General features: G+C 37.6%; 1 protein-coding gene across 1 annotated transcript; it reads right to left on the bottom strand.

The window, feature by feature from the left end:
• Nucleotides 1-807: 807 nt before the first annotated feature.
• Nucleotides 808-12,431, bottom strand: LOC114525916 (interferon-induced very large GTPase 1-like). Its single transcript, XM_028547374.1, has 5 exons — nucleotides 12,148-12,431; nucleotides 7,042-7,498; nucleotides 4,627-4,787; nucleotides 3,139-3,228; nucleotides 808-2,333 (listed from the first exon to the last, which is right to left on the bottom strand). The coding sequence occupies exons 1-5, from the start codon at nucleotides 12,158-12,160 to the stop codon at nucleotides 808-810; spliced, it is 2,247 nt and encodes a 748-aa protein (XP_028403175.1). The 5' UTR covers nucleotides 12,161-12,431.
• Between the last annotated feature and the right edge of the window lie 875 nt (nucleotides 12,432-13,306).

The following is a 13,306-nucleotide window of genomic DNA, read 5'->3' on the forward strand; positions in this document are numbered from 1 at the left end:
TTCAGCATCAACTGCAACAACATTTTGATGGACAATCAGACACGATTTCTTCTTCTCCTCCTCTACAAGCTTCATTTTCAACGAAAGCAGACACAGCCATGCCCAAGAAGTCTTTTATTTCGTTATGACTTTCACCGTAGATATTCACAATAGTCACATCAGCCAAACCAATAACGAAGGTTGCTAACTCATTGTCGTGTTGTCGTAATAGGGGATCCGAGTTTCCTATTAGACCTTCAGTATCAACAACCAACACATAATCAAATTTTGAATCAGACTTGAGGGAGTCACTAACATGAAGAAGACTCGCAAACACACCGCGAGTACATCTACCAGCACTGGCTGGAAAATCTAAACCGAACATTGTGTTTAACATTGTCGACTTACCTGAACTTTGAATTCCTAGAACAGAAATGATGAAAATTTTGGCATTTTTGGTCTTGTCTTGAAGTTTACCATATACAGCATCGAACCATCGCAGTGGAATGTAAAAGGAATCTCCATCCAGTATCTCCAGAGGTTGCCCAGAAAGCAACATGTCTGCAGCAGCACCTGCATAGTCGTTTGTAGAGATATTTGTGAGCTGGTATAGCTGCGCTAGTTCCCGGATGATGTGCTCTAAACCAAACGAGAACTTTGGTTCATCTATTTGTTTTGATTGTTCAGCCCGTGACGTGGCGTGAATCTCCAATTTTTGCTTTTGATCATCTCGAAACGAACAGGTTTTGAGCTCCAGAGACATCTTGTCCAACTGCTGCTTTAATTTATTCAAGGCGTTATTTCGTTCCCGTCCATTCATCGTTGCAATCAAATTAAGACAGTGAAGAATCTTTCGTCTAAGTCACTGAAAGATGCTATTTTAGCCTTTTCGCATTCTTCAATCTTTTGAAATACTTCGTCATTCCTGGAAGATTTTGGACGATGCAATTCGCGATCCAACTTCGCCAGTTCTGGAATATGCGTTTGTAACTTCATAAGAGTTTTAGCTTCTTTGATGCCCATTTGCAACCAGCTGTCCACAGTTTTCCAGAAGTTTGGATCTGATTGGTCGTAATCAAGTGAGATACCGTGTCCACCAGCGACAAGAGCAAGGTTCACTAAAGGTACTGCTTTCACCCCTTGGATAGCCTTTTGGATAGCTGCTCGGATTTTATCCAAAAGCTTGTGATCATTGAACTTGCTGTCGTTCATTACCAAGGAAAGCTTATCGCTGTGTTTACTTTTTAAATCTTTGAAATAATTCTTCGTCTGTGCCTGTTTCTGTTTCTGTGTTGCTTCCGGAAAGATGAGATAAATCTTTACTACTTCGCTTTGTGTTGCTTTATTCAAGACAGCCATCGTGGTTTCATCCGGACACTGCGAGGTTAGTACACATAACACGGACGAGATCTTGAGAAGGAAATTTAATTGCTTTTCAAAATCTCTGGCGTCTCCTCGAAGGTTTAAAAAGCAAATTTCATTTTGCAATTTTTGTCCCTGTCCACTACTTGGAAGATACCAGCTCAATTCAACCAATCCACCGATCACTTTACGCTCGACGTCACCACCCTTCATTTCTCTGTGAAAAAAAAAGTCGTGATGATTGCTTCCATCACTCATAATTTTATTAATTAAGAATGATTTTGACTTGGCAATTTCGCCGATGCGGATGAAGGAAACGATTGGAAATGGATGCTCTGTCGCAAACACTTCGTACACGCTTTTATTTTCATTAGAACCAGTCTTCCAAGACTTCGTGATGCTCTCCAAAGCTGATAGAAACATTGTGACGTTCTCCGTAGGCGCTGCCAGGTCAGGCACAAGAAACGGAACGCTAAGCTGACATGTAGACATTCTATTGGCAAGATAACGTCGTAAAGAGTTATCGGAACAATGAAAAGTACCGATTAAGGCATCCATCGAATTCACAGCTACAATATCCTCGTCATCTACATCCTCATCGTCATCTGAATTATAGGAATTTCTAGCGTTATCTTCATTTGAGTTTAAAGATTTTAATTTAAGTTCACGCAAAGTGTAATCTGCTATCATGAGTTTACTAAAAATATATTCAGGTATATGATCTGAAGACGTTAATTGATCATCCATTAGCGTATGGTTATCGATTTTTCGAGCATGTTTTAAAGAATATTTTCGATGAGGCCTCAGGTTACTATCAGTGGAGGATTGTGACAGTGTGTTGCTTGTGTTTGCATCCTGTGTGTTTGTGATCTCAGGTGCATGCGCAGTAGCTGCGGTGATTGTATTATTGGATTGACATGTTTGTTCTGGTTGATCCACTTGCGCTGTTGAAGCCAGAAGACCCTCCTGGCCAGGAATATTTATTGTTTCTACTACGGTGAAGAAACAAAAAATGGAATTTTAAACTTTGTTTCATCAGTAAGCAAATAACATTAGCCTCGTTTCCCAAGTCTTTAATAACAATATATTAAAGACGCATTATCTTAAATGTCTCAATGATATACTTAATTCTCGAAATATTTGGTAAACAAAGTTTAAAGATGACAAAATGATTAAATATTAACCTCAATAACTTTTTATCACAAGTTATATCAGGCCACAAAACGTGCAACTTCGAAGAGGTAAACTATCGCATCCGTTCGTTCCATGACCGGAACTATATATTTATATATTTTTAAACTCTTACTTCCCCAGAATAGTTAAGTCCGGTCCATGTGTTTACATGGTATTTTACATTTCTGTAGTATTCAAAAGGGGAGGAATGTATTCAAAAGAGGAGGATTTTTTTGGGGGGGAGGGTTCTATCTGTACGTCATGCCTGTATATTCATATCTATATTTATGTGACAAATTCTAATAGACAATAATAAACAATAAGATTTCATTATTTTGCTTTGCATGGTCGTACATGCACAACCATTTTCCAAAAGTCGCATGTTTTAACAACAATTAATTAACAATTATTTTTCAGCTGACATTGCCAGTCTTCTAATCAGATATAAAAATGCTAGAGATCAAGTGAGAACGAGTTCCTTGGGATAAATTCGCAATAAAAGCAAAAAAATGCTCTATTATTCCTTCCAGCAGTTGGTAGGCAAAACCGCTTTTGAATGACAAATTAATTAGGCATTTAGGAAATTTTTAAGCGCTATAGCTATAAAAAATTTACAGCTCATACCACTCTTTGAATCACTGGTATGCCCAATTTCCAAATACTCTGTAGAAAGTGAGTGTTCAGGATCTCTCTGAACGTTTTTCTTTTTGTGTACTGCAAAATATTGAAATAACTCAAAATCAGTGGGCAAAATTGGAAACACAACATGGGAAAAAAGTAGGGGGAGTTTTTGAATCAGGAAATAATCGTTCTGTAAGGTACACTTTACATCCACCGTTGAGGTTTAGGCAGATTATTGTCACGAAAAATGATACTTATAAATATAGGCGAATTGGCTGTATATGGAATCAAACGGGCAAGTAGGAAATGCATGATCAGTACTATATGACAGAATCTTCATTCTTACTTCTATAGTTAGGTATTGGACACACTCAGCAATTTTAACGAAGAAACTATTCCTGATGTTTCGATTAATGTTATGTGGTTATTGTGAATTGGTGATTGGTTATTGTGAATATTCAAAAGTTGTCCTCTATTAGACATTATTATCTACGTCAATTTATTGAAGACTATTACAAGAAGCACCACTCAACCTCCAAGCAGCTGGTATAGAAGTAAGGCTACCATCAGCCGCACACACCACCGAGTTGGCTTCTACTCTCGTTCCCCGAGAAAGACCCCTATGCTAAAGCCAAGACACATCAAAGCTTGCCTGAAATTTGCGCAATAGCATGTCGATGAAGCAGCTAGATTTGGGGAAAAAATCCTGTGGTCGCGGATGAGACGAAAATGGAGCTATTTGCATGGAGGGAACAGCTAGTGCATGGCATGTTTAGAAAAAGAACGGTACGGCGAAACCCGATGCCAACTATGAAACACGGCAGGGGGAGCATCATGCTCTGGGGATGTTTTTCATTTAGTGGTACAGGTAACCTTCATGTCATTGAAGGAAAAATGGATAGTATACAATGTACCATGAGATATCGCTTAAAAGCATGGCTCCTGTAACTACCAAAAAGCTTAGGTTATCAAGAGGTTGGATCAACGATCCAAAATACACAGCAGTGAAAACAAAGGAGTGGTTTAAGGAAAAAGAGTCAGGGTTTTGGAGTGGCCGAATCAATCACCTGACCTTAATCCAATTGAACATATCTGGAAACATGTAAAAATTCAAGTTCATGCAAAAAACCCACAAATATGAAAGAACTTAAGAAAGAACTTATTTTTTCAACAGGAGTGGGAGAAAATTCGGGTGATTTTTGCAAGAAACGTATTTCAACCTACCCTAAACGTATGGCGGCGGTTATTGCATGCAAACAAAGAGCATATGTTACAAGATATTAAACTTTGTCTTTCAGAATCTGTCTAATACTTTTGAGTTTTCATTCTGAGGAAGAATTTCATTGTTTGTTTTGCAATTTCAGAAAATAAAACAAAATGAAACAAAATAAAACAAAATTAAACAAAATTAAACAAAATGAAACAAAACGAAATGAAACTTTGACATCACCTCGCCTTTAGCAAAAAATTGTAAAATTTCTCGTACTCTACCTTTTCCATTGTCTCCATTTCTTGGAACCTCAAATTCACTAATTGAAGAATAATTCTCAGAATCGATATTCTCGGGTTTCCCAGAATTTTTTGCGTGCACACACTTTGCACATTCCCTTGGTTTCTTTCGTAGATTTTCATCTTCTGATTTCTCCATAGTACTAAAAATATAAATAACATTTATGTACTTCCCAAAAAATTTTATTTACTTTCCCAAGCAATAACACAACGGTCAAACGAAATATGGCCAACAAATTCATACTCAAAAACGAATGAAAAACAGCCAACAAACATATACTCAAAAACCCAGCGAGTACGAGCGCTGGCTGATGGCGTAGGCTAAGCAAACAACACGCGAGAATGACGAATCTCGTGCTTGTAGTCACTTCTAAAACTCCCTAATAACAAGGGGGTCTGTTAATGTTGTAGTCAGTACAAAAAAAACATAGAGATGTAAATATTTACCGATCATGTACACTGTATGATAAGTCTCACAAAATTAATGTTGCAAATCTGCAGTTAATAAGTTTAAGGTTAGGTCTATGCCAAAATGCAGAACTTATTTACCTAAACTGAGTAACCAGCGTTGCCCAAATAATTAGTTTTGAATTCCCACGGGAAAGAGACCAATGAGAATGTAGCCCGAAATGTTTGCTTATGACATAACGAAGACAATATGCCGCCGGTATATAAATTATTATTGCTATTATAAGAAAATGGAATGGGTTATAATTTGTGCGAGAAAATACATGTCAATCAGTAACTTAATGCGTCAGTCGTCACTAACTTAATGCATGAGTTGAATCAAAAATGCGAAGAGAAATTACATAATGCACAACGCTAGACGTCTCTGCAAAAGGCTGCAGCGTTCTTCGTAAAGGCACTTGCAAATTTAGGTGCGATGTTATGCGCGATTTTCGTCTTTTGGTAGATGTTAACGAGTGACTAGTTACGAATGGTCCGATTTTTTCGAAGAGCATTTATTCGAACATGTGTAACTAACTCACTCATTCACATCCGTGAAAAGAAGAAAATTGCACATAAAATCACAGCAAAAATCGCAAGTGGAAACCAGTCTTAAACCCTGGTCAAACGAGAATGTTAGTTGATGAGAGTTGAGAAGCGAGAGTTCACACGAGAGTTTTCCAAACTCTCGATGCGACGGTCAAACGAGAATGAGAGTTGATGAGAGTTGAGAACGAGAGTTGATTATTATTATTTAACTCTCATCAACTCTCATCAACTCTCATCAAAATTTGAACCAGTTCAAAGTCGATGAGAGTTGATGAGAGTGCACGAGAGTGTATGAGAGTTTATGTTTTCTAAAGAACGAAGCTATGCTATTGAAATAGAAATGTATCGTAAAGTTTGGCCACTGAAAATCATTCTTGCGAGGAGCTGGGACCCTACCCACTATAGTATTAAGAATCCAATATCAACTTGTTTTACATTCATACCGCTATCACATCGTTTATCTATAATAGTGTCTGAAATGTATATCTGTATCGTGAAAGAGGAATAGTGACAGTATTTCTTTACGACGAGGTCGTGACATAAAATACAGGCGCTCGCGTTGGAAAGCAAATTTTAAGTGTTATGCATATGGGCTGTAACATTGTTTACCAAAAAGAGCCTATTATTTTTATCTCTGTTGTAAACTGTTGAAATAACGAAAGTATAACTTCCGTTCGTATCGTAGATTTGGTGTTCCTAAACTCGCTATATTTCATCTTAACCTCGCTTTATGTCGCAAAGTACCCCAATGGACGACTTGCGCTTTAGACTAACTTTTGATGGAAGTAACTAGAGGAAAATAAATCACCCCAGCTAGAAAGATCTTACTTAAATTAGTAAAACTTCCAGTTTGGCTGCGAAATCTTTTAAAATACGGAAAATATAGCCATGCGAAGTTAGCAAATTTTGTATACTTTTGTATTACGGCCGGAAATGTGTAACTAAATTAGCCTTTCTCACGATGACGTTTTGGGGTACTTTCAATTTTCTGAAATGGGTTTAAAAATTATGTTTAAACATCAAAAGCAACTTTTTTAGAATAAACAGACCATTAGAAGAATAAATTCAGCCTTAAATTAAAGACAGTCGCCTTTACCAAGTCTTACGCTCACGGTTTTTGAAAAAAGTACCCCAAAAATGGCGGCATATTCGTCATCGTGAGAAAGGCTAATTAGTTACAAACTTCCGGTCGTAATACAAAAGTATACAAAAATCGACAACTTCGCATGGCTGTATTTCCCATATTTTACAAAATTTGGCTGTCAAACTTGGCAGTATAACTAATTTTAGTAAGCTCTTTCAGAAAATGTCATTTTTATTGCCAAGGTAAGAAATTAGTCTAAAGCGCAAGTCGTCCATTGTTTTTGGCATTTGAAGAGCTATTTGGAATTCTTATTTTACCTCGTGACAATCGCCGCTGCTCTTTCTTCTACTTCTTCAATGTTTCTTATTTCAACCACCAATTCTTCCGTTTCAATACCAATATCCAAGAACTCCTTTTCCAAGCGTTCTTTTATTCTACCCGATTTAAAATCGTTTAAAACTTCCAGGAATCTTTTGCCCGTGAAACATTGCAGTGCAACATGAAGCTTTCCTGGTAAGATGTCGCTGACTTCCTGGTCTTCTCTCTCCCCACCAAGGCCTTTATCAATAGCCCCCTTCATTGTCAGTTTAAGTTGACGTGATTTATACTGGTATATCGCATATATTCCGCTTAGTGTGACTACAGTTCCTGCTATCACGGTAGAAGTCACTTTGTCGGCGTGGATAATAAACTGGAAAACACCACTAATGCTACGGGAACATGTAGCACATACATGCTGTCCTTCGAATACTGCTGCCATGAGAATGCCTTTGCCTAGATTTAAAAATGAATAAATTATAAACACTGTTAAAACCTCTTTAAATTGCAAAAGGATTTCCCCATAAGACCTCTTTGCCAGCCCATCGTAAAGAATTCTACGTCAAAATGCTATATAGCCTAGGTGCATATCCAACGAACTCACGTACTCTACACGAGCAGACCTTTATAATTGTATATTTTTTAAGGAAAGCTTCAAACTTCTGTTGGCAGCGCGTAAAATGTCTTACGTTATCACGAAATAAGAACAATGGCTATATTTCCTGTTTTATAGGCGCAGTAAGATTTAGGGGAAAAAACTATATGACTTGCAATAATGATTCTCTGTTATAACAGCCGACGTAAAAATGCAACATGTACACCTTTCCAATGCAAGGATGAACATCATCAACAATTGTTTGTAATAGGCATGCAGCTATATACTGTTTTAAAATCATTATTCGTGCAATTCATCTTTTTCAGCTCTTCGATGAAACTTATATTGCATGTATAAGTAAATTCACAAATTCCCTGTTTAATTAAATATTGTGATATAAACACAACCAAAATGGAGCAAGTTCCCGTAGTATTGTTGGCATAGAATGAAAATTTGAGTAATTATCCTCATACGTTTGGAAACAGACTTTTTTTCATCGAATGTTTATCGGTAGTCTTGATGACAATTGTTCTACTAACACGCAATAATGTTCTGTATCGATAAAATACGAACGAAAATAGTTCTAGGGTGTTGAAAGAGGTAAAAAATGACGGAATACCAAGCGTAATGGTAATATTTACCGTCAAGGATCTATGTCACTGCCTAGAATTTCGACATTGGCTAAAGCGCGTTTTCCACTAGGCAGGCGAATTTATTCGCGCGACGCAAAGCGATATCTGAAATCCCGTGATGTGATTCGTTTGGGAAAAAATTGCCGCAAGATAGTACAATGACTTCCTACTTTTTATCTGATCCGCGAATAAATTCTGGTGTAGTGGAAAACAGTCTTAAATGGCAGCAAAACATTGAGCATATTAGCAGCAAGCAATGTGGAGTGCTTTGGGAAGAAAACATAATTTGGAATATAGACAGCAAAAGTTGCAAAACATTGTGGAATATTAGCAAAAAAAGCTTATTTGTTTTGAAAATCTTAAAATGACGTCCAGCGCATTATGACACGTCAGTCAAATCAAGGTCACGTGTGGCGTTCGAGTAACTATCGTCACCAGACGACTTCTCGAAACGACTAAAAATAAATTTGACCTTTACATATCGCGGACTTGACAAACAAATGTTTTTACTTGGGCATCATTGCATGTCCAGCCGTATGTCGACAAACGGACCAGACATTCAATCCGAACTAAACGCGGTATTTTATTTGATGTAAGGCTAGTTTCCACTCAGGAAAATTCTCCTTTGGATCGGATAGGACAGGAAAGTTTCCTTTGTATAAACGCCACTTGAGAACTCACCGACAAAGAAAACTTTCCTGTCCATTCCGATCCAAAGGAGATTTTTCCTGAGTGGAAACTAGCCTTTAATCACATCAAAAGCACTCATCTTTATGCTCGTCTTCCCGTGTCAATTTCCCGCACGTGCATGTACGTACTAAATATATGCACTACTAACGAGTCTAGTGTTTTTGAATAGAAAATTTCCTTTACTAAAATAATGACTGCTAATATATCAGTATGGCAGGTATCGAAGTGGTGCCGCAGTTACGAAGTCGAAAGATGTGGTATGCAAACGCACGATAAAATCCCGTGGTAGCACATATTTTGAACTAATTAGCATCAATTGTGGTACAACAACTGCCTAAATTAGACAAAATACTTCTCGACGTTTCGACCTGAGGGCCTTCGTGATATTTTGAACTGCTAAGCCCTCGCGGTTGTGATTAGATGCAAATCGAAAGTTCCCTTTCGAAGGACTGGAACTTCACATTTTTCTGCGAAAGGACCCAATTATACTCTAGGCTGATTTGCGTAGTCGTATTATGTACACCCGGCTAAATAGATATGAGGAGAAAGGGTCGTACAGAGTCTATATACGATAATGTAGAAGCGGTTATCAAAATACTCACACACAATGCACCTCTCTTCGTCTAAATTCCTTTCACCATCTCATTTTAGACGCACAATTAAATAGTTACATCCAAGCTGTGGCCGTCCGCCGTTGATATTGATAAGATGGCCGTAGTTAAAACATTTTCCGAGGATTTTCGCGAAAATTTTTATCGTCTATAAATATGCGACGTCTATATTATTAGTACTGCTGTGCCGTCGATTCCTTTCGTTTAGTGAAACCCAAAACCGGTCTTGAAATTCGATACCGACACAAAAATCACACACGAGCCTGTTGTCAGTGGTCGGTAACTTTGATTTGATTGTTAAATTTTCATTTTTGGATACGTATGACCAATATAAAAAAAATCGTGAAAGAAACAGTGAAACACAAACAAAACTACAAAAGTGTTGCTCCCTAAATATATCATGCGATCTGATTAGGAGGACCAGTCCTTAATTCCTTGGGGAAACCCGCGCGCGGGACATCACGAATGGGGCGCGCAGCAGTTTCCACGCACGCATCGCGCGACCGCTAAGGATGCCAAAGCGCCTGGATCCGAGGTTAGAATCGATCGAAGATAAACGATGGATCACGTTTACGAACTTCTTGAATATCTGTGTCACAATAACTCTACACCAATTATTCAATTCTAAAATAATGGTAACCTTGCATACGCGTCCATCACAAATATATGTTAAAAGTTGGTCAGTTGATATAGCTTTCGATTAAAGAACTTGTATTTTTATTTACTCTTTGCCCTGCTGGAAACCGACGCCCCATTGGTAAATCGAGAAAACTTTCACTTTAAACAATTTAGGCATAGTCATAGGCATTCTCAAATTTCAAGACACTTTTGATTAAACACAACAACAATGGCGCCACGGAACCGAAAGTCAATATGTAAAAGTAGGTTCTTACGGCATTCAACGAATATCTGAAACATTCCTCTCCAACTTGCTAAAACTTGCTAAGCAGAATCGCTCGCGGCGCCACGCATTGGGAATTATTGCTTTGCGCTCAACGTTTTAATTCATCTCGTCCTGTTAGGGCTCCCCGCGGACGCGAAATACTTGAGGTCGGCGCGTCGCATTTTTTGCAACCAATCTACTTTCCGCTAAATCGAATCCTACGGTTGTTATAGACTTATAGCGATAAACATTCAAGAGTTGGCAGCTGATCGCATTGGCGGGCCCTTTGAGTACCCTCCGTTTGCCAATTTTCGCGTTTCGCTGTTAGGGGTGATTCCTAAGAAACTCCGGGAGAATATACTTTAATTCAACATTCGTCTTCTCCCAGTGTTGACTCGGTTAACGACGGTATTGCCCAAGAGCACACCACTGTACACTACGCTATAAAGTGGACGATGCTATCGAAATGATCAAGCGGTTAGGGCGCGGTGTTTTTTGGCTAAAACAGATATTAAGAGCGCATTTCGCATTATTCCCATCAGACCGGCCGATTACGTTCTGTACCAAATCCAGTTTGCAGCCTTCATTGATTCCTACTTACAGCCCGGCCTGGAAATTCTATAGTTTACTTTTCGTTTGCGGTATTGCCTCCTAATTTAGTGCATCTCCCCATATCGTCCTTGAATAATTTGCGAATTGCCTCATCGAAAGCCAGTCTGCATGTGTAAATATTTTCATTTACACATTGTGACATACGTGAGTACATAAGTATATCAAGGTTTCTATTTCCTCTTAAGACATACCTAACTTAAGAATTAATATTAAAGCTCTTATGGCTACATATGGCTATAGCTACAACTTTAAAAACTCAACCTTAAAAATCCGCCTTGCACAATGTTAAAAATTCGGTCATCGCTCTCGAAGAGGACAAAAATTGTTGCTATTTCTTTAAATGTGATATATCAGTGTCCTAATTGACGGTGGCGTCGCCAGCATCGATAAGTGGTGTGCATATATTAATATTTTAATGTTCACAGAGGGTAAAAACAATCAATTTGAAAAGAAATTAATAATGTGAAAAACGAATACATATGAATTTAGTATTTCGCACAAGTGAATATAACAAATCCTACATTCTGAATGGTCAAATCGGACGTATTATTCTGTAAGAAACGCGAAATTTCAAAATGGCGGCTAGCCGTTTTGTGGACGTTTCTTACAAAGATATAAGCGAACAAATGCAGTTCTTGTGTCAATTCACTTCTGCAAAAATACGGAAACAATTATTCACCTTAGGCTCGGTGATTATCAGGGAATATTCACCTCGACTTCGGGGAATATTCTCGGATAATCACCTCGCCTTAATTCGGCGAATAATTGGTACATGTCCACCCTACTTATAATGCTGGTTTTCTCTCCGGTGAGGATTCAATATTCATGATATGCACACATAAGCATTCACATGCACTCCCGTATGGCATCAATGAATCCAGACAATATTGTCGGGAGAAACAAAACTTAAATATCTCTGCTGTATTTGGGCTAAAGACCCCGGATTACCACAAAACGATAGCGCTTGAAAAGATTATTTAAATAGGATATTCAAACCAGCAGATAGCTATAAGCTGCAATTGTATTATAAGTCAAAACAAGAGTCAAAATTATAGGTTGCTTTGTTAGCTCAAATTACTCACCCATAGCAGCCATATACTTTAGAGATTCCGGATTTTTTCGCTTTTCTTGTTCTGTTCTGTCTTCAAAATGTCTGAATTTTACATATTATCATTCTGTTATAATTCCGAGTAATGTTTACAGTAGGATGTGCAAAGATTCGAAGAAATAGCGTTTTATAAGTTCTAAGCGATAATCGTTGCTAAACGCGTGCTTATACTGCATGCTCGGAATGTTGTCATGCGGTTGGAAAATGTGATAAAACTCCATGATTACCTCCCCCTGGAGTAAATTTGACCTGACGTAAAATTGGAACAAGGAGTCAGTTTTTCGGCTTTTTTTTTCCGAAATATTATTGTCAGTGATGCGATAATTCATATCATCAATATATAAAAATCGGCAAAAATCTTCTAAAGGCTCAATCTTGACGCTAAAGATATCAAAATAATCCTGAAAATGTGAACTAAATCACTGTAACCCGTTTTCGTTTGCGTTTTGGTTAGTATTTTATAGATTAGGCCGGTTTGATGGTGTAATATTGAATAGTGGTGCACTTGTTTTTATCACTATACAGGATATATAGCAACGCCTCTCATGTAAAGAGTACATAACAATGAAATACAAGTATATAGACAAGTATAGACATAATGAGAGTCACTCGAGTGATGACAGGACTACTTGAATTATCCGGGTGATTATGCATAAAAATTTGAAATGGGAAGAAATTTAAAACATTTTTAATTCAAATGCGAGAACGGTCTTTAATAGCGTTTTATAAGTTCTTCACACGTAAAAATATCGTATCTTGTAGCAAGTCTGTTCACAAACGCCCTAGGGAAGTAATTGAACAGCAGAGCGATATTAGCTATATAAAAAGAGTCATTCCAGTGATGACAGGACCACTTGTAATTATCAGTGGTAATACATTAAATTTGAAATAGGAAGAAATTTAAAAAAATTTTCAAATGCGAAAATTGACTCCTTAATTAATGACTTGAAGCAAAACTTAAATATCTCTGCAAGTATTTGGGCTAAAGACCCCGGAATACCACAAAACGATAGCGCTGGAAAAATTATTTAAATAGAATATTCAAACCAGTAGATAGTTATAAGCTGCATTTGTATTATAAGTCGAAACAAGAGTCAAAATAATAGCTTGCTTTGGGATGTGCAAAAGAATTG

This window comes from Dendronephthya gigantea, unplaced genomic scaffold (genome assembly GCF_004324835.1).
Source record: "Dendronephthya gigantea isolate DGI-Jeju-01 unplaced genomic scaffold, DenGig_1.0 000036F, whole genome shotgun sequence".
NCBI lineage: Eukaryota > Metazoa > Cnidaria > Anthozoa > Malacalcyonacea > Nephtheidae > Dendronephthya > Dendronephthya gigantea.

Coding starts and splice junctions, on each gene's coding strand:
- LOC114525916 (XM_028547374.1), bottom strand. Junction 3,229..4,626: donor AAATGGAGACAATGGAAAAG/GTAGAGTACGAG, acceptor AATATTTTGCAG/TACACAAAAAGAAAAACGTT. Junction 2,334..3,138: donor TACCAGTGATTCAAAGAGTG/GTATGAGCTGTA, acceptor TCTTCACCGTAG/TAGAAACAATAAATATTCCT.